The sequence below is a fragment of the Podarcis liolepis genome, assembly GCF_965112155.1.
Source record: "Podarcis liolepis genome assembly, chromosome: 4".
Classification (NCBI taxonomy): domain Eukaryota; kingdom Metazoa; phylum Chordata; class Lepidosauria; order Squamata; family Lacertidae; genus Podarcis; species Podarcis liolepis.
In genome coordinates this window covers 99,637,922-99,657,221 of record NC_139558.1, presented here as the reverse complement: position 1 = coordinate 99,657,221, position 19,300 = coordinate 99,637,922, and the positions used below count along the sequence as shown (strand labels likewise).

General features: G+C 48.2%; 2 protein-coding genes across 9 annotated transcripts in view; one reads left to right on the top strand and one right to left on the bottom strand.

Annotated features, from left to right (window-relative positions):
- Positions 1 to 12,113, bottom strand: part of PPME1 (protein phosphatase methylesterase 1) — a 38,845-nt gene extending 26,732 nt beyond the window's left edge. Inside the window, exons 1-5 of one of the 2 annotated variants that reach the window (XM_083499780.1) lie at positions 11,880 to 12,113; positions 7,362 to 7,455; positions 6,899 to 6,991; positions 1,168 to 1,225; positions 283 to 334 (exon numbers count right to left, since the gene is read on the bottom strand). In XM_083499780.1, the coding sequence (XP_083355906.1) occupies positions 283 to 334; positions 1,168 to 1,225; positions 6,899 to 6,991; positions 7,362 to 7,455; positions 11,880 to 11,980 (398 nt within the window). In that variant the 5' untranslated portion in view covers positions 11,981 to 12,113. The remainder of the gene's footprint in view (positions 1 to 282; positions 335 to 1,167; positions 1,226 to 6,898; positions 6,992 to 7,361; positions 7,456 to 11,879) is intronic. The other variant, XM_083499781.1, reaches the window with a different exon arrangement.
- Positions 12,114 to 13,346: 1,233 nt separating this feature from the next.
- C2CD3 (C2 domain containing 3 centriole elongation regulator) overlaps positions 13,347 to 19,300 on the top strand; it is a 60,581-nt gene continuing 54,627 nt past the window's right edge. For 4 of the 7 annotated variants that reach the window (XM_083499097.1, XM_083499096.1, XM_083499094.1 and 1 more), the window contains exons 1-4: positions 13,361 to 13,538; positions 15,547 to 15,816; positions 16,823 to 16,980; positions 17,192 to 17,406. In XM_083499097.1, the coding sequence (XP_083355223.1) occupies positions 13,475 to 13,538; positions 15,547 to 15,816; positions 16,823 to 16,980; positions 17,192 to 17,406 (707 nt within the window). In that variant the 5' untranslated portion in view covers positions 13,361 to 13,474. Of the gene's footprint in view, positions 13,539 to 15,546; positions 15,817 to 16,333; positions 16,404 to 16,822; positions 16,981 to 17,191; positions 17,407 to 19,300 lie in introns of those variants that run through there. The other 3 variants (XM_083499095.1, XM_083499098.1, XM_083499099.1) reach the window with 3 other exon arrangements.

Genomic DNA, 19,300 nt, shown 5'->3' with positions numbered 1-19,300 from the left:
CAGTGCATGGAAACACTGTTTACCTTCCTGCCGAAGCGGTACCTATTTATCTACTTGCACTGGTGTGCTTTCGAACTGCTAGGCAGACAGCCAAATGCCCAAAGCCAGGACACTTTTTAGCACAGAGAGAGTTTTATCGCTTTGACGGATGCTTAAGGGCCAGTCTCAGGTCTTCCAACTTCACCCTTAAGTCCTCGTCAAAATCAAGGGCACCTCGGAATGGGTTTTGTTACACGGCTGAGAAAACCAAGCACAGCAAGTTTAGATTACGGAACAACCTACTTGGACATCGTCTCTGCAGAGAGGTCTTCTGGGTTCCTAACTTTCGTCTCACCTGCAAAGGAAAGCGGATTTCGTTTACTTGATCCGTTTGACAAAATTCATATGCTGCTTCAGTCTAACAAAGCCTCTAAGTACGACTCTCGATATGACATTTTGGTTCCTGAAATTCATCATCATCATCATCATTTCATTTGTATAGTGCTTTTCCATAACTGAAACAATGCTCAAAGCAGCTTACCACATAACAAGATTTACATAATTACAAACACTACTGAAGTCGTAAACAATAAATAAAGCACATCAAAAAGTACACAACCAAATGGAAACAATTTCCACGTAAATCCTAAGATCTAAAACTAAAGATACAGCAATAATATCAATAACAGCAACAAGCTCTCTCAACCTCCCGTGAATAAATACACCAGCCCAAGAATATGTTCAACAGCTTTTGTAGCTGGAGTCAGTCCGCAATCCCAGGCCAGATGGGCAAGTGCCAGCAAGGCAGGGTGCGGGTCTTCCAGGGCTCACAACGTGGTCTCATTTAAAACAACCTGCTGCCTGCATTTTGCAATGTTAATGTCTACTTGCTTTATTGCATTGTTGTGTGCATTTTTTTAAAAAAAGACTTCCTGTGTCTTGGCAATCGCAAGAGCCTTTTGGGCGAATGGCAGAGTAAAACGTTTTTGGAATAAAATAATTAACCACACTAGGTGGGGCTCGATGGCCCGATATAATCTTTTAATGAATCCTTCGGAGAGAACTGCCATTTATATTTAAGGTCAGGGAGTAGAGGGGGTGGTTGGCTGTGGAAAGAAAAACCCACAGCAGTACCAAAAAAGAAAAAGAAAAAAAGAGTCGCTTCTTATTTCTGAAAGGATTTCTTACCATGTCCTCTCAGATCCAAAGCCACGATCCGGCACTGGACACGGCTGATGATGGCAGACTGCAAGGAAGGAAAAGATTTCATTTATCTGTTTTATTTAACAGGGCTTAATCACCCATACTTGTAAGGCGTTTACAAAAGTGCAATATGAACTATTGGGAAATAATTTATAATGAATTGAGGGGGGGAAATGTTTAAAAAGCACTTTTCCAAAGAAACCAGAGTCCTTTCTTTTGAGGATAATTCAGGTGCAAATTCCCAGGTGTCAAAAAAGGATATTAATGTGTGCCACTGTTGTGATCTGTGTTTTGTTAGCCCCAAAATGTAAAATGAGAGAGGTCCCAACCAAAGACGAATGGCAACTTAAACTGATGGAATATGTGTAGCTTGCAGACCTGACATACAGAATAAAAGAACATATATCTAGAGAAGACTGGAAAACGCTTATTGAATATATGGGGGAATTGTGTACACCTGAAAACGCTGGCAGCATTATGATAAATTCAACAGTGTAAATAGGTTTTGATGGATGTAATAATGGAATACTGAAAGGTTTATATAAAATATGCAGGGATTTATGTTATGCAAAATGAACCATGGAAAGAGAAGAAGGGAAGAATTGAAATTTTAAGGTTGCTAAAATGAATATTTTAGGTTGAAAAACAGAAAAATTAATTTTATTTATATATAGAACAATATGAACTACATATCTACTAAAAAATAATGATTATAAAAAGATCAGGCATTAAGGCGACCATAAACAGTGAAAATGTAAGTAAAAGTACACACACATATCCCTGAATTGCAGGGGGTTGGTCTAGGCCAGGCTTCCTCAAACTTGGCTCTCCAGATATTTTGAGACTACAATTCCCATCATCTCTGACCACTGGTCCTGCTAGCTAGGGATCATGGAAGTTGTAGGCCAAAAACATCTGGAGGGCCCAGGTGAGGAACGAACATTGCATGACAACTGTTTGCGATGCGGCCAGTTTGGAAAGCCCGCTGGGAAGGGAAGGGGCTGCCGGCCAGAGGGAGCGCTCTGGTCCCATTGACTAGCCTGGGGGGGCCTTGGACAAAGAGGGCAGGCAGCTTGGAGCAGCGTAAAGTAGCAAGGAGGCCCCACCAGGAATATGAATGAAGCTAAGCGGGTTGGGAGAGAGAGTGGGGAAACAGTGGGACTGGGAGAAGGCCAAGTCACTCGGAGGGCCTCCGGTCTTTTAAGTAGTCGAAGGGGGGGCTGTGCAATGGGGACAAGGCGACCCACTTAAAGAAGAAAAGGCTGAAATCGGGACAAGGTGACCCACATCTCCAGAACAGGGGTAAAATGAATTCTGCAGACCAGGCTAAACTCATGCAAGTAAACATAGGGGTCATAGAATTGTAGAATTGTGCAACCCCCTGCGATGCGTGTCCCCTCCTGTTTGGAATAATTTATTCTGCAGGTTTTAACTGCCTGGTATTGTTTTTTAGCTGCTCGCGCTACTCAGGGGGAGCAGTAAAAAAAAGGGGGGAATACAGTGGTACCTCTGGATGTGAACGGGATCTGTTCCGGAGCCCCATTCGCATCTAGAAGCGAACGTAACACGCAACTGCGCATGCGTGGGTCGCGTTTCTGCGCATGACATCATTTTGAGCGTCTGCGCATGCGGCGAAACCTGGAAGTAACACGTTCTGTTACTTCCGGGTTGCCAAGGAGCGCAACCCGAAAATGCTTAACCTGAAGCGTATTCATCCCAAGGTATGACTGTACAAAAGCACGGCTCTCAGAGTGCTACAGACGCCCCCCAGCCCCCCCCCCTTCAGAGATTTCAACAGGTTCAGCCAGGATTAGGCAGGCTAGAAACCTGACGAAAAATTAAATCCGAAAGCCGAGGTGCTTCCGAAACCGAATTCTGTGATGAATAAATTTTGTTCATGACCATTTCCTCCCCAAGGTGGCGTACGTGGGTCTTCTCCCCCTCCTCATTTAATACCCACAACAACCTGGTGAGGTAGGTAGGCCGAGAGGCAGGGAACCGTTCTAAGGTCCGGCCCCCGCCCCCCCCCCCAGTGAGCTTCACGGCCAAATGGGGAACCTGGTCTCTCCCAGGTTCGAATCTGACACTCTCACCAATACGCCATACTGGAAATGCCACAGTCTGCGGCTCCAATGCAACGCCAGTAAATTTAAAGCTCCTGGTGTGAAGGTCTTAACATGTATTTTACTTACAGTGGTACCTTGGGTTAAGTACTTAATTCCTTCCAGAGGTCCGCACTTAACCTGAAACTGTTCTTAACCTGAAGCACCACTTTAGTTAATAGGGCCTCCCGCTGCTGCCGCGCTGCCGGAGCACGATTTCTGTTCTCATCCTGAAGCAAAGTTCTTAACCTGAAGCACTATTTCTGGGTTAGCAGAGTCTGTAACCTGAAGCATATGTAACCTGAGGTACCACTGTATTTTAACAATATGTACTGCTTAACCATTTTTTTTTTTAAAAAAACAACAACTATCTATGCAATTACATAGTGTTAAATCTTCATGAGAAAACGCCAACAAATTTAACAGATTTTGGAAACAAGTAGGCACGACAAAATGTCAGGGATCAGCAAACTTTTTCAGCAGGGGGCCGGTCCACTGTCCCTCAGACCTTGTGGGGGGCCGGACTATATTTTTTTCTGTGGGGGGGGGGGAAGATGAACAAATTCCTATGCCCCACAAATAACCCATTTTAAATAAAAGCACACATTCTACTCATGTAAAAACACCAAGCAGAGATTAATTTAAATAAAAGGACACATTCTACTCATATAAAAACAGGCTGATTCCTGGACCATCCGCAGCCCGGATTTAGAAGGTGATCCAAGTTTCCTTTGCACTGGGTAGGGAGATGTGTGAACTCTCAGTCGGAAGGGTGGAAATAGGGGGAAAGCTCCAGTCTTTCCCAAAATAAGTGGGGTGGGGTGGGATTTGCACCAGGCACACTTATGAAAAACAAGAGCCCTGCTGCAAAGACGATGACGCTTCGTGATTTGTTCCTGCCAGATAAATAACATATTTTTGGAATTGCAGTGATTAAGCGGCATTGAGGCTCCAAGGGTTTTAAAAATAGGCCTTTTGTTCCAGGAAAATCGACTGGGTGGCAAAAAACCAGGCACACCCAGCAGCGGCGGAGAATGCCTGTTGAAAAGGCTCCCAAGAGCCAAGGAGACAAGGGATGCCTGCAATTGCGGAATCCATTATGCCCTCCAACCAGTGGCGTAGCGTGGGTTGTCAGCACCCGGGGCAAGGCAAGTAATTTGCGCCCCCTAACCCCTAACCTGCCGCCGCTGCCAGCTTCTTCTTGCTGCTGCCTGGTCTGGTCTGGTGTGGTTCTCTCCCGCGCTCAGCGCTGCGCTGGGTGGCCGCTGCCCTGTCCAGATAGTCCCCCTCTCTCTCCGCACGCCTGGCACACCCCACCTCCACAGTGGGCAGCGACCCGGCGGCTCGGATCGGATTCGCACAGCCAGCACTGCAGTGAGAGAGAGTGAGCGAGCCAGGTAGGGGCAGAGAGCTGTGAGTGCGAGTGCGCCCCCCCCGATGTTGCGCCCGGTGCAGCCGGCCCCCCTGGACCCCCCACGCTACGCCACTGCCTCCAACTTTTAAGCCAGGGATGGGGAGCCTGTGGCCCTGTGGATGTAGCTGGACTCCAACTCCCATCATCCCACAGGCCATGTTGGCTGGGGCTGATGGGAGTTGGAGTCCAACAGCCCCTGGAAGGATCCAGGTTCCCCTTATTTTAATTTATTGGGCTGCAGGAATCCAAGGAAGGGCAAACAGGGGCTGGGTTGAGGGAATTTCTGCAAGTCGGTAGCAGCGAAAACTGAGGCACGTCTGCTCAGAAGACAATCTCGTGCAGGGCAATGCGGCTTGGTACCCAGGTAAAGTGGACCCAGGGTTGCTGCCTTAAGCCAGTTCAGATGCCATGCTGAATCGGATTTCCCATGCAATGTTCTGCTTTCATCAATGGTCCAAGCAAGCAGGAAGCCGCCTGCAACCAAGTCAGGTCATTGTTCCATTGAGATCTGTATTGTCTACCCTGGCTGGCAGCAGCTGTCCAGAGTTTAGGACAAGTCTCTCCTAGCTCTACTAGGAGATACAGGGGAGAGTGAGGCCATTGGTCCATGTACCCTAGACTTCCCTGACCTGGGACGCTTCTGGCTGGGGCTGATGGGAGTTGTAGTTAGAAAACAAATGAGGACACTAGGTTAGGGGGGGAAACAGGGATAGCTTAACTGGCAGCAGCAGCAGCTTATAGAATTGCAGAGTTGGAAGAAGGGGTCGCTAGGGTCATCTAGTCCAACCCCCTGGAATGCAGGAATGACAGCTGCAGAATCCCTGAAAGGTGATCACCGAATCTCTGTTACCTCCTGCTTGGTCTACTGCAACGTGGTCTACATGGGGATACCTTTGAAGCTGGCTCGGAAACTGCAACTAATCCAGAATGCGGCAGCTACCGGTGACTGGGGGCAGCAGCTCTTGAAAGACCTACATTGGCTCCCAGTATGTTTCCGAGCACAATTCAAAGTGTTGGTGCTGACCTTGAAAGCCCTAAACAGCCTCAAAGGCCCAGTAGACCTGAAAGAGTGTCTCCACCCCCATCGTTCAGCCCGGACACGGAGGTCCGGCTCCAAGGGCCTTCTGGCGGTTCCCTCATCGCAAGAAGCCAAGTTACCGGGAACCAGGCAGAGGGCCTTCTTGGTAGTGGTGCCCACCCTGTGGAACGCCCCCCCATCAGATGTCAAAGGAATAAACAACTATATGACGTTTTAACTACTGCCATAATTGTATTGTTTATCATTATATTGATCGTTAATTTAAACTTAATTTTACAGTACTGTGTTTCTGATTTGTTTAGTCCGGTATGTGAGTCTGGCCTGGGACTGTAATAAATTCAATTCAAATATATGACGTTCAGAAGACATCTGAAGGCAGCCCTGTTTTGGGAAGCTTTTAATGGCTGATGTTTTAGTGCATTTTTGGCCTTCTGTTGGAGGCTGCCCAGCGTGGCTGGGGATGGGTAGAAATAAATTATTATTATTATTATTATTATTATTATTATCATCATCATCATCATACCTCCAACGAAGGAGAGCCTGCCACCTTCTGAAGGGGCCTTTTCCTCTGTCAAAAGGCTCTTGCCATCACAAAGTTCTTCCCAGTGCTTAGTCAGAAAAAAATATGCCCCTCACCACAAAGCTCAATATTGGAAGATGCAGGACAAACTGAAGAAAAGTCTGTTTCATGCAGCGCAGAGTTAAAAGGGTGGGATTCTGTGTTCCTGCCTGACTAGAAGCCTCCTGGAAGCGCAATAATGCCTCTATGCTTGCCTGGACGGAGAGAGGCGCATGTGCGTGTCTCTGTATAGTGTTACACACCAACACAATCTCAGAGTGGTAAGATTCCAGGGGGTTCAACAATCTTGCCTCCTTGGAATAAAGGTTAGTGGAGACTGTGGTGTCTTTACGATGTATGGTTTTCTCTTCTACACTCACAGCAGGTGCCCTGCTCTCCGTCGTAGCCTTTAAAAACAAGGCAGCAATTGTGCTGGAAAGCCACAACGCATTTGCTTGCGGCCATCAAGCCGCAACATGGATTCTCATCCCGAAGGACGTTTTCCGGGTTTATTCTGTAAAGGTGCCTCGCAAGCAGAACGGGCTCCGTAAACAACAAAATATTAACCACAGGAAAAGACGTGCGATCAGCTGTTCACTTACGGTAAACACAGCCCAGGAGAGGGCAGAATGGCCTCCGCCGTGTAGAAGGAGTAAGACGGGACCCTCGGACCCACTCTTGTAAATTCGAAAAGTGTATGAACAGTTAAGGACATGGTAACCTTCTCAAAATAAAAAGAGAAAGACCTCCGAGTTAAGATGCAAGCTGCAACATCGTCTGCGCCTCCCAGGAACACATCGTCACTCAGTCAACAGGACATTATTTTATTTTTTTACGCCCAGAAGACTTTGGCACCGTCCTTTGGCAGCGCTGAATCGGTTCACTGCCACCCAGAGCGAGCTCAATCAGGGAAACATTTTGCAAACATCACCACCCAAGGCCATCTGCCGGGAGCCACACAGCGTGGAGGGTGGCAGCTTCTAAACAGGGGCCTTACGGCTACATGCGCAACAGAGGACCCTATAAATCAGGATTTTTTTTAACAAAGGAGAGGGAAAAGGATATATCCTTGCCAGAGTCGCTCTCAACCACAACATCCTCCATGGACTCGAAGTACTGGCTCCACGGGACAGCAGAATAATCGCGCTTCCTTCCAGGCCTGGAAAACAGAGACACGATGCTTAAATACTGCACCTGGGTGGCTTAAGAAGTATTTTGCTGTGTGCAGGAAGGCCCTTTATGTGCAACGACAGCCTCGTTCTTGCAATTTAAAAGAAGGAGAAGAAAGTTACGGCCATTCCTTTCATTACAGATTGGATTCCCCTGGGGTACTCCTGGAGTTTGCCAGCAACTCAACATTTCATTTATTTACCAAAGAAAGCTTTAGAAATCTATAGTGCTGGATGGTGGAGTCAGGCAACAGAAGTATGGTATTTTTCGCCCCATAGGACGCACCAGCCCATAGGACGCTTCAAGTTTTTTGAGGGGGAAATAAAGGGGAAAAAATTTATTCCCCCCCCCCCCGGCGCTTGCGAGGTCGGCAGTGGGGAGAAGCGCTCTTCTCCCCGCCGCCCGCCTTCAGATCAGGTCCAAGGACAGCGGGGAGACGCGCTGCGCCTCCCCGCTGTCCCCGGAGCTTGCGAGGCTGGCGGCGGGGTCTCCCCGCCATCAGCCTCCAAACCACTTCGGGAGACAGCGGGATGGCGGCGTTCCGCCTCCCCGTTGTCCCCCGACCTTGTGGGGCTGGCGCTGGGGCTCTCCTGAAGCCTGGAGAGCAAGAGGGGTCGGTGCGCACCGACCCCTCTCGCTCTCCAGGCTTCAGCGAAAGCCTGCATTCACCCCATAGGACACACACACATTTCCCCTTCATTTTTGGAGGGGGAAAAGTGCGTCCTATAGGGCGAAAAATACGGTAATATCACAGGCTGGCACACAGACATTTCACAATCATCCTGGGACTGAATATAAGGAAAACTAAGATCTACATCAGGCATAGGCAACCTCGGCCCTCCAGATGTTTGGGGACTACAATTCCCATCACCCCTGACCACTGGTCCTCTTAGCTAGGGATCATGGGAGTTGTAGACCCAAAACACCTGGAGGGACGAAGGTGCCTATGCCTGATCTACATCCAGCAACCTGCAGCCTCCCAGATGTTGCCAGACTACAACTCCCATCATCCCTGGCTGCTATACATGCTGACTTAGGTTGATGGGAGTTGGGGGTAAATAAGAACAACATGCTGGATCTGACCCATGGCCCATCGAGTCCAGCATCCTGTTCTCACAGCGGCCAACCAGATGCCTGTGGGAAACCTGCAAGCAGGATTCGAACACAAGAGCCCCCTCACCTGCTGGACGGATGCAAGAGGGGCTGAGAAGGCCAAGCACATGCCATACAAATAAGGTGTTCTATGAGATTACCGGGACACAGGTTTGGGGGCTAAATCTCCTTCTCTCACAACCAGATACAGTGGTACCTCAGGTTAAGTACTTAATTCGTTCCAGAGGTCCGTTCTTAACCTGAAACTGTTCTTAACCTGAAGCACCACATTAGCTAATGGGGCCTCCTGCTGCTGCCGCGCCGCCGGAGAACAGTTTCTGTTCTCATCCTGAAGCAAAGTTCTTAACCTGAAAAACTATTTCTGGGTGAGCGGAGTCTGTAACCTGAAGCGTATGAAACCCGAGGTACCACTGTACAGTGGGTGCTCGGGTTGCGAACGTGATCCGTGCTGGATGCACATTCACAACCCGCAGCGTTCGCAAACGGCAGAGGTACCTCTGCGCATGCGCAGGATGCGATTTGGCGCTTCTGCACATGCACAAAGCACTATTTAGCGCTTCTGCGCATGTGCGGCCAGCGAAACCCGGAAGTAACCCGTTCCGGTACTTCCGGGTTTCAGTGGGTCCGTAACCCGAAAAAACGCAGCGTGTGTCTGTAAACATCTGGAGAATATGAAGACTGGGGGAAGGCTGGTCCAGGCCGGTTAGCTGTTCTCACCGCAAAGTCTCGGGCGGAGATCTCGGCTGGCTACACTGCCAGTGTTGTTGTTTTATTGCTTTCACTGGGGAGTGGACCTGGGACTTCCTGCGTGCAAATGGTGTGTTCGAGCAGCAAGCGACGGCCCCTCCCAGAGAGACGCCTTCCGCTGTCACTTTGCATCTTCCATGCACAGCAGGTTTCCTTCAGCAATTCCCCACCCAGCCTTCCCTGGCAAATGGCCAGCAAGCACCACAATATGGTAACACCGGTCTCTCCTTCCCCGCTCATTCCTGGACCTAAACACCACCTCTTTGCATGTAGGGTTCAAGTCCCTCCTTTCTGCAAACAGCACACCCCACGATCCCTCACAGCCCCCATGCATTGCTTGGGCCGGATGAACGCCACCTACCTTTGATGGAATCTCATGCACCAGGCGCAGGATCAGGCACAAACCCCCTCCCCCCCCAATTCTCTCAGCTGGTTGCTGCCTTGAGGTTGCCCCTATTGCAATGTGATTTTTACAACACATACAATGACGGGACGTGGGTGGCGCTGTGGGTTAAACCACAGAGCCTAGGACTTGCCGATCAGAAGGTCGGAGGTTCGAATCCCCGCGACGGGGTGAGCTCCCGTTGCTCGGTCCTACCTCCTGCCAATCTAGCAGTTCAAAAGCACAAAGTGCAAGTAGATAAATAGGTACCACTCCAGCGGGAAGGTAAACGGCATTTCCGTGCGCTGCTCTGGTTCGCCAGAAGCGGCTTAGTCATGCTGGCCACATGACCCGGAAGCTGTATGCCGGCTCCCTCGGCCAATAAAGCGAGATGAGCACCGCAACCCCAGAGTCGGCCACGACTGGACCTAATGGTCAGGGCTCCCTTTACCCTTTACCTTTTTACAAGAGAGAAGCGCATTAAGCTTTCACATCACAAACGACAGCCTTCAATTTCCAGGAGAATCCCCTTCTCCATCCTTTCTCACCGGGCAAAAAAAAGGACCCCTTAAACCCTTTGGGTAAGGGTGAAGAAATTGCAACACCCCACGGCATAAGGCCAGAAGCAGCAATCAACCTGGGATTCCCCAGGTGGCCTCTGCTAATGTCTGCAACCAAGGAGCAGTGCTTTTTACGGTGCACTACTGTCTTCAGAGCACCTCCTTGCATGCAGAAATTCAGTCCTGCTCATGAACCAACCTTGGAGAGCACACTCTCTCACACTCTCAGCCCATGGGGGCAGGGGGGGAGTGGGAAACTAGGCTGGCCTACCCTGCAGAGCTGTTGTACGCAATGCATTTCAGAAAACACCGTATGAACACCGCAGCTGTTGTCATCTACCCTTTGAAAGCAGGCACTTTTACATACTTCCGCCCTGTCCTTAGGAACTGGGCACCTCATTAATACAACTCCACCCCCCATATTACACATCACATAACCCCTATTTGCTGTTGGCATTTGTCTCAGGAGACAACAGAGGAGTGTGCCTCTGGGGTTATGTCAAACCCCCATGATACACACATACATATTCACGCATATCCACATTGTATATATGTAAAGGAAAAGGGACCCCTGACCATTAGGTCCAGTCGTGGCCGACTCTGGGGTTGCGGCGCTCATCTCGCTTTAATGGCCGAGGGAGCCGGCATACAGCTTCTGGGTCATGTGGCCAGCATGACTAAGCTGCTTCTGGTTAACCAGAGCAGCGCATGGAAACGCCATTTACCTTCCTGCCGGAGCGTTACCTATTTACCTACTTACACTTTGTTGTGCTTTCAAACTGCTAGGTTGGCAGGAGCTGGGACAGAGCAACGGGAGCTCACCCTGTCGCGGGGATTCGAACCGCCAAACTTCTGATCGGCAAGCCCAAGAGGCTCTGTGGTTTAACCCACAGCGCCACCCGCATCCCTTACTGTATATATGTGTGTGTATATACAGTGGTACCTCGGGTTAAGTACTTAATTTGTTCCGGAGGTACTTAATTCTTAACCTGAAACTGTTCTTAACCTGAGGTACCACTTTAGCTAATGGGGCCTCCCGCTGCCACCGCCCGACTTCTGTTCTCATCCTGAAGCAAAGTTCTTAACCCAAGATACTATTTCTGGGTTAGCGAAGTCTGTAACCTGAAGCGTCTGTAACCTGAAGCGTATTTAACCTGAGGTACCACTGTATATTTATATATATACACATATATATATATACACACACACACGCACAGAGTGATATAAAAATACATATACATGAGAATATACATACAGTGTATCTATATTTAGGACACACACACCAGGCTTCCATTGAAAGCAGAGAGCGCCCCCTCCCCCCTTCAGAGCCCCCCTTCATTTTGCAGACAATCATTCCCCCCAAAAAAGACTCCCCCACCCACGCGTGTTCTGGAAAATCCCCCCACCCCACCCACCCCCAAAATAAACCCTGGGCAAACCCCGCCCCGCCCCATTCATCCTCCCCAAAGCCACGCCCCCTCCTGCACTCGGCGCCCCCTTCCCCACCCCCGCCGCATGACGCCACGCCGCCACCCTGGTCCCCCGCCGCGTGACGTCATCTCCCTCCGCGTGACGTCACCCGCCTCCCCCCCCGTCTCCCCCCTCGCGTACCCCATGCGCATCTTGGGGAGGGCCTGGCCGCTTCCCCCGGCGGGTCCCGGCGGGCGAGGGGGCAGGCGGCCCAGCTGCAGCTGCTTCTCCAAGGCGGACATGGCGAGGGCGGCGGGGAGAGGCGAGGCGGCGGCGGCGAAGGGGCAGGATCCGGCCCCCGCCCTCCCAGAAGGAGCCGCCGGCCAGCCGCTCCCAGCAGCCTCTGCGCGCCGGAAGGACGCCTCCCCGCGCCCCAAGGCGTGCTGGGAAATAGAGTTGCTGAAGATTCCAAACGGGAGCGGCCGCGGTGCACCCTGGGAGGCGCGGTTCCGTTTTAAGGGCATGAGCGAGGCGGGGCGGCGCCGTAGAGATAGTAAAGTCTAGAGTCGCTCTTTAGTTTTCCATGATTAAAAGCTGAAATAAATTTATACTTTTTCCATTACAAATGTTCCTATTCCATTCAATTCACTCATGCAGTCATAATCATCGCCTTCCCTTGCCCTCCCTTCCGCGGTTCTGTATATTTACCCACTGTGACTGCATATTCTAATTGCTCCATAAATTTTATTGTCCTCTTTACTCAATCTTACCTTCATATACTTTAATCCGCTCCATCCCTGCTAACGTTTCAACCTGCAAACATTTCCCACTCTCCTTTAAATACTCCACTCTTCCTGATCTCTTATTCTATAACAACAATAATTTATTATTGTTAATAATGTTGATATCAATATCACTATTAAAATTAATAATGACTATTTATGTGGACAAGGATTAAATGTAAGGTATGTGTTTAGAATAGATTTATGGGAAATTTTGAAAACTTATTGATTAGAATATTTGTGTGAGATCGTATGGGAAAAATACGGAATAACAGATACAATCTTGTTTAAAATGTATATAGGAAGTGCAGTGGAAGTTAATCAATGAATTTTTTTATTATTTTCATATTGAGATATTTGTAGAATTAAGTTGGAAGAGATTTTTCCAATTTTTCTTTTTTTCTCTTTATTTTTTCTTCTTTCTTCTTTACTTCTTTTTCTCTCTTTTGTTCCTTTTATATATATATATGTGCTTATTTGTAATATTTTGCTTATATTTTGTAACAATTACGTTAAATAAACAATAAATTTTAAAAATAAATAAAAATAAATAACACTCTTAATATTATTTTAAAATCTAAAATTGTTTTTAATTCTAATAATCATAGTAATCATAATAATTGCTAATAATTACTAAATTCGTTGAATTTGCTAAATCTGAATACTCCACCCATTTCACCCGCCGTTATTCTTTGCTGCCATTATTCCTTCTCTCCCTTGTTCTCCATCCCTGCGCTTTTGGGAGAAGCAGAGCCGCGGCCCCTCAACTGGAATGCTCCTCTATAATCTTATATCTACGGTGCTAGCGAAGGTCCCCGCGGAGACGCCTTTCCTTGGCGGCGCCTGCAGCCCCGCAGCGCCCTCTGGAGGTCGGAGGTCGCACCGGAGGCGGCGAAGTCCCCGCCGGGCTTTCCTCCCGCCGTTGGCGCCGGTTTCCCAGAAGGCCGCGCGGCGGCGGCGGCGGCGGCCGTTGCTAAGCAGCGGGAAGCGGGCTCGGGGGGCCTAGTCGGGAGGATGAAGCAGAGGAAGGCCAAGGCGGCTGGCCCGGCCCGGCCGGGGTCCGGCCGCAAGAAAAAAGGTGAGGAGGGGTCTCGGGGGGGGGACCCCGTAAAAGTAACGGGGCGCGGCGGGCTGTCATTAGCGACCCACCCCGAATTGGTGGGTGAGGTGGGCAGGGAAGCAAACGACAACCTCTCCCCCCGGGCTCACCACATACCTTAAATTTACTATTACTATTATTATTATTATTAAAAGACAACCTCTCCCCCCGGGCTCACCACATACCTTAAATTTACTACTATTATTATTATTATTATTAAAACGACAACCTCTCCCCCCGGGCTCACCACATACCTTAAATTTACTATTACTATTATTATTATTATTAAAAGACAACCTCTCCCCCCGGGCTCACCACATACCTTAAATTTACTATTACTATTATTATTAAAAGACAGCCTCTCCCCCCGGGCTCACCACATACCTTAAATTTACTATTACTATTATTATTATTATTAAAAGACAACCTCTCCCCCCGGGCTCACCACATACCTTAAATTTACTATTACTATTATTATTATTATTATTAAAAGACAACCTCTCCCCCCGGGCTCACCACATACCTTAAATTTACTATTATTATTATTATTATTATTATTATTATTATTATTATTATTACTATTATTAAAACGACAACCCCTCCCCCCGGGCTCACCACATACCTTAAATTTACTACTATTATTATTATTATTATTATTAAAACGACAACCCCTCCCCCCGGGCTCACCACATGCCTTAAATTTATTATTATTACCGGGCTCCCCACATGCCTTAAATTTATTAATATTATTATTTCTATTATTACCAGGCTCACCACATGCCTTAAATTTATTTATATTATTATTTCTATTATTACCAGGCTCACCACATGCCTTAAATTTATTTATATTATTATTTCTATTATTACCGGGCTCCCCACATGCCTTAAATTTATTAATATTATTATTATTACTATTATTACTAGGCTCACCACATGCCTTAAATTTATTAATATTATGATTACTGAGCTCGCCACATACCTTAAATTTATTATTATTAGTATTAGTATTACTGGGCTCACCATATACCTTAAATTTATTTTTATTTTTATTATTATGATTATTATTATTATTATCACAGCTACAACTACATTAATATTTATATGCCGCCTGGTAAGGGACTCGAGGTGCCTTGCAGACAACAGCAAGAACAGCTCAAAACAAAGAAAGAAAAGCAACCGTCAAAATACAATTTAGCACTGATAGAATTTGGGAATTATTCTAGGGACAGTACTACCTAAATTGCACAGCTCCGTTTTGTAACAGATAAAATTGAAATAGAAGGAATAGGAGAGAAAATAGAAAACATAAGGGTGGGGGAGAGAAGTTAAAACAATGAACTATCAAGTTTTTGGGGAGGGAAATAAAGGGGAAAAAATTTATTTCCCCCGCAGGCACTTGCGAGGCCGGCAGTGGGAAGAAGCGCTCTTCTCCCCGCTGTCCGCCTTCAGATCAGGTCCGGGGACAGCGGGAAGACGCGCTGTGCCTCCCAGCTGTCCCCGGAGCTTGTGGGGCAGGCAGCGGGGAGAAGCGCTCTTCTCCCCGCCGCCCGCCTTCAGATCAGGTCCGGGGACAGCGGGAAGACGCGCTGCGCCTCCCCACTGTCTCCGGAGCTTGCGGGGCTGGCGGCGGGGTCTCCCCGCCGCCAGCCTCCAAACCACTTCGGGAGACAGCGGGATGGCGGCGTTCCGCCTCCCTCTGTCCCCCAATCTTGTGGGGCTGGCGCTGTGGCTCTCCTGAAGCCTGGAGAGCGAGAGGGGTCGGTGCGCACCGACCCCTCTCGCTCTCCAGGCTTCAGTGAAAGCCTGCATTCGCCCCATAGGACGTACACACATTTCCCCTTCATTTTTGGAGGGGAAAAAGTGCATCCTATAGGGCGAAAAATACGGTAGTTGAAAGATGATAAATAAAGTTTATTTTAAAAAAGAAATAAACTAACTGGTCTGTTTTGGATAAATAGTAATGCTGTGGTCTACCTCTTCTCCACAGACGTCAGTGATATCTCCCCCTCTACAAGTTTGCCTCCGCTTGTAGAAGGACAACTGCGCTGCTTTCTGAAGCTGACCATTAGCAAAATCTTATGGATGGTTGCCAAGCCACCTGCTTCCTTCCTTATCCGGGTGAGGTGGTGGGGAGAAACATCGGACGGGACAGCCTTTGTTCCCCGGGATACCTCACAGGCCGAGCAAAAAAACCTCAAAACTACGACCCGCTACCCAGTTCGGTGTGGACCAAAACAGTTTGTCTCCTATCTGACAGGTACAGCTACTTCTTTGAAGTCTGAGCATGTGGTTTGTTAGTTTAGGGTTGGACAAGCTGTCAAAGCACAAATCGGCTACTTTTAAAATGAGGCTGCATTTTAAATTGCATTTTAACCTGTATTTTGAATTAGTTCCCCCCCCCCCCATTATGTTTTTACTGTGATTTTATTGGTGTTAGCTGCCCTGAGCCCGGCTCTGGCTGGGGAGGGCGGGGTATAAATAAAATGTATTATTATTATTAAATGAAAGGCAATGGATGTGTTTTGCCCCTTCAAGGCAAGTCCCAGTGAGTCAGCTTAGAATGAGATGTTACAAACAGTGAAATTATTCTGCATTGCTGGCAGATAAGGTTCATTCTCATAATCGGTGGGCAACTTCTGCTTTTTCAGAGCCTTATAAAAGTTGCTAGCTGATGGTCCCTCAGTTTGATGCCTGCATTAGAAGGATTTTATTTATTATTTTTGGTGGGAGGGAGACCCCTTCCCATTGCCCCTTTCACTTTCTCCCCATTTCAGGTCCTTCCATCACCCCTTGTTCCGGGCCCAGCCTGGGCCACCTCCATACCAGTTTCTTATTTCCATCATGGTAAGTATCCAGCCATGGCTAAGAGATGGAGGTGAGGAACTGGTTTTCATATACAGTGGTACCTCGGGTTACAGACGCTTCAGGTTACATACGCTTCAGGTTACAGACTCCGCTAAGCCAGAAATAATACCTCGGGTTAAGAACTTTGCTTCAGGATGAGAACAGAAATCGTGCTCTGGCGGCGCAGCGGCAGCAGGAGGCCCCATTAGCTAAAGTGGTGCTTCAGGTTAAGAACAGTTTCAGATTAAGAACGGACCTCTGGAACGAATTAAGTACTTAACCAGAGGTACCACTGTATAGGGTAGCTTGAATAGCTCAGCCATTTGTTTCTGCATCTTGAAGTAAAAGCACACATTGTGCTGTTTCTTCACGTTTTGTTTATTGAGCTCGTTTATTTTTGTTTGTTTTGCCTCCTACAGATATGGGTGCTCTTGTCCTGGAAGTAATGGCCAAACCAAATCACCTTCCAATTGGCCGGGTGCAAATCAGTGGGCTGGCACAGCTCTCTCCAAGTCACCCAATCAGTGGTTTTTTCACCATTGTCTCACCGACATCTGAGAAGATGGGAGAGCTGCAGGTATTTCTCAAACCTTTCCCTGTTTAATGGTCATCCCCACACCACGGCAGCCATGTGCTCCAAGTTCAACACATGGTGAGGTGGGCATGAAAAGCACAAGATAAAGCTACTAACGAATTTAATATATGATAATAATGTGTGAAGCGATTAAAAAACTCGCTTTCCAAATGCTAACTACTACTGCTGAGCCCTTTCAAACATTTTCTTACAGGTATCGCTTGTTCTGGAACCGCTGTCTGAAACCTATGACAGCAACAGCTCCGTCCCAAACACAGACGTCAGCTTCAGTGCTGGTTTGTCAGTCCGGGGAACCAAAGAAACGGCTGACTCTAACCCATTCCTTGCACCCTCACAGCCTCACAGGCCAGCTAGCACGAATATCATTGGAAGAGAGTCCGCTAGCAGTAGTAGGGCCACCACACCAAGGTGTTTTTCTCTTTTTTTGTTTTCCATTTTGATCTCAATGAATGTTTTAAGATGAAGAGACAGATAAATACATTTGAGCCGCACATTTGTCAGGGTGGAGGCTTGTGTTTCTGTTGTGAAGCCTTTTAATAGGCTTTTGTCATTTTATCACCTGTTGTTTGCCGCCCTGGGCTCCCTTGGGAGGAAGGGTAAGGTAGAAATTAACTAAGTGATGGCAGGGATGGGGAACATGTGGCCCTCCAGAGGTGGGACCCTCAAAACTCCCATCAACCCACTGGCACAGCCAAATATCGGGGATGATGGGAACTGGAGTTCAGCAACGTCAAGAAGGCTTCATGGGGTCGTATCAACTGCCATTTTTCTTGTAAGCTCCATTCACTTTCCCAAAGCATGTATTCAAGGGAAAAGGAGGCACCCAAAGTCCTGTTGCTGTTCTGGGTATAGTACCCCATTAGGTGGGTTGGGGAGCTGCCTCCAAGGCCTTTGGCTCTCGCGTATTCGATTGCCTCTGAACCTAGAAAGGGCAGGCCCTCAAGAGACCCAGGAAAGGGTGCTGGCCACTTTTGTTTTGGTTTAATTTGTAAGTGGAGAGCAGCTGGAGCTCATCTTAGATGGAAAGAGAGGCCATATTGTCTTCAGTTGGTTCCTTGTCTCATAATCTCATATTGATGGGAAGTTGGCAACCCACTGGTCTGGGAAAAGCACTCTCCACTCAAGATTGCACATCTCCCTTGAAGAATGGCGTGGTCTAGGTTTTCCACTGCTGGGAAGGAACCAACATTGATTGTGTTCTGCATTCTCATGTATCTGGGTTGGACAGGGCTATCGGCTGCTAGTAAGTCTTATGCCTCCTTAAAGTCCTTTTTTAAAAAATACTAATGGGCTGAACTCTGGCTTCCATTAAGCACCCAGGGAGCTCAGTATTCCTCGGGAAAGCTTATTTTAGCACATGGGTAGGCAAACTAAGGCCCGGGGGATGGGGCTGGCCCAATCGCCTTCTAAATCCAGCCCGTGGACGGTCCGGGAATCAGCATGTTTTTACATGGGTATAATGTGCCCTTTTCTTTAAAGTGCATCTCTGGGTTATTTGTGGGGCTTGCCTAGTGTTTTTACATGAGTAGAATGTATGCTTTTATTTAAAATGCATCTCTGGGTTATTTGTGGGGCATAGGAATTCGTTGTTCTTTTCCCTCCAAAAAAATATAGTCTGGCCCCCAACAAGGTCTGAGGCCCCTGCTGAAAAAGTTTTCTGACCCCTGTTTAAGCAGATCAGAAGCTGCATAGATGTCTGTTATGCATATCAAAGCGGATTGCTGTCATTACCCATAAGCATTTCAGGGTGGGTGGGCGTGCCAGTCTCTTCCCAGTTCATGTGAAGCCCTGACTTGAACATCCTGAGATGCAAAACGGCTCATGAGCCCTGTCTCTGTGTCCCCCAGTGACGATGACCTCTGTCAGGTGATGCAGAAGGAGACTGCACGCCTCAGTGGAACTCAGGAGAACATATTGCCAAATGTCTCAGTGCCCAAGTAACTCTGCAGGCCAGAATGTCCCCTAGCCCTTCACTCTGCAGTGCTCTGAAGGCAAGGGTGTGTTTTCTGTCCCCATTATTCAGCTCTCCCTGTCAGTAATAAAGGTACCTCTGCCCGTACGGGCCAGTCGTGTCCGACTCTAGGGTTGTGCGCCCATCTCACTTAAGAGGCCGGAGGCCAGCGCTGTCCGGAGCCACATGGCCAGCGTGACGAAGCTGCTCTGGCAAGCCAGCACCAGCGCAGCACACGGAAACGCCGTTTACCTTCCCGCTATAAAGCAGTACCTATTTATCTACTTGCACTTAGGGGTCCTTTCGAAGTGCTAGGTGGGCAGGAGCTGGGACCGAAAGACGGGAGCTCAC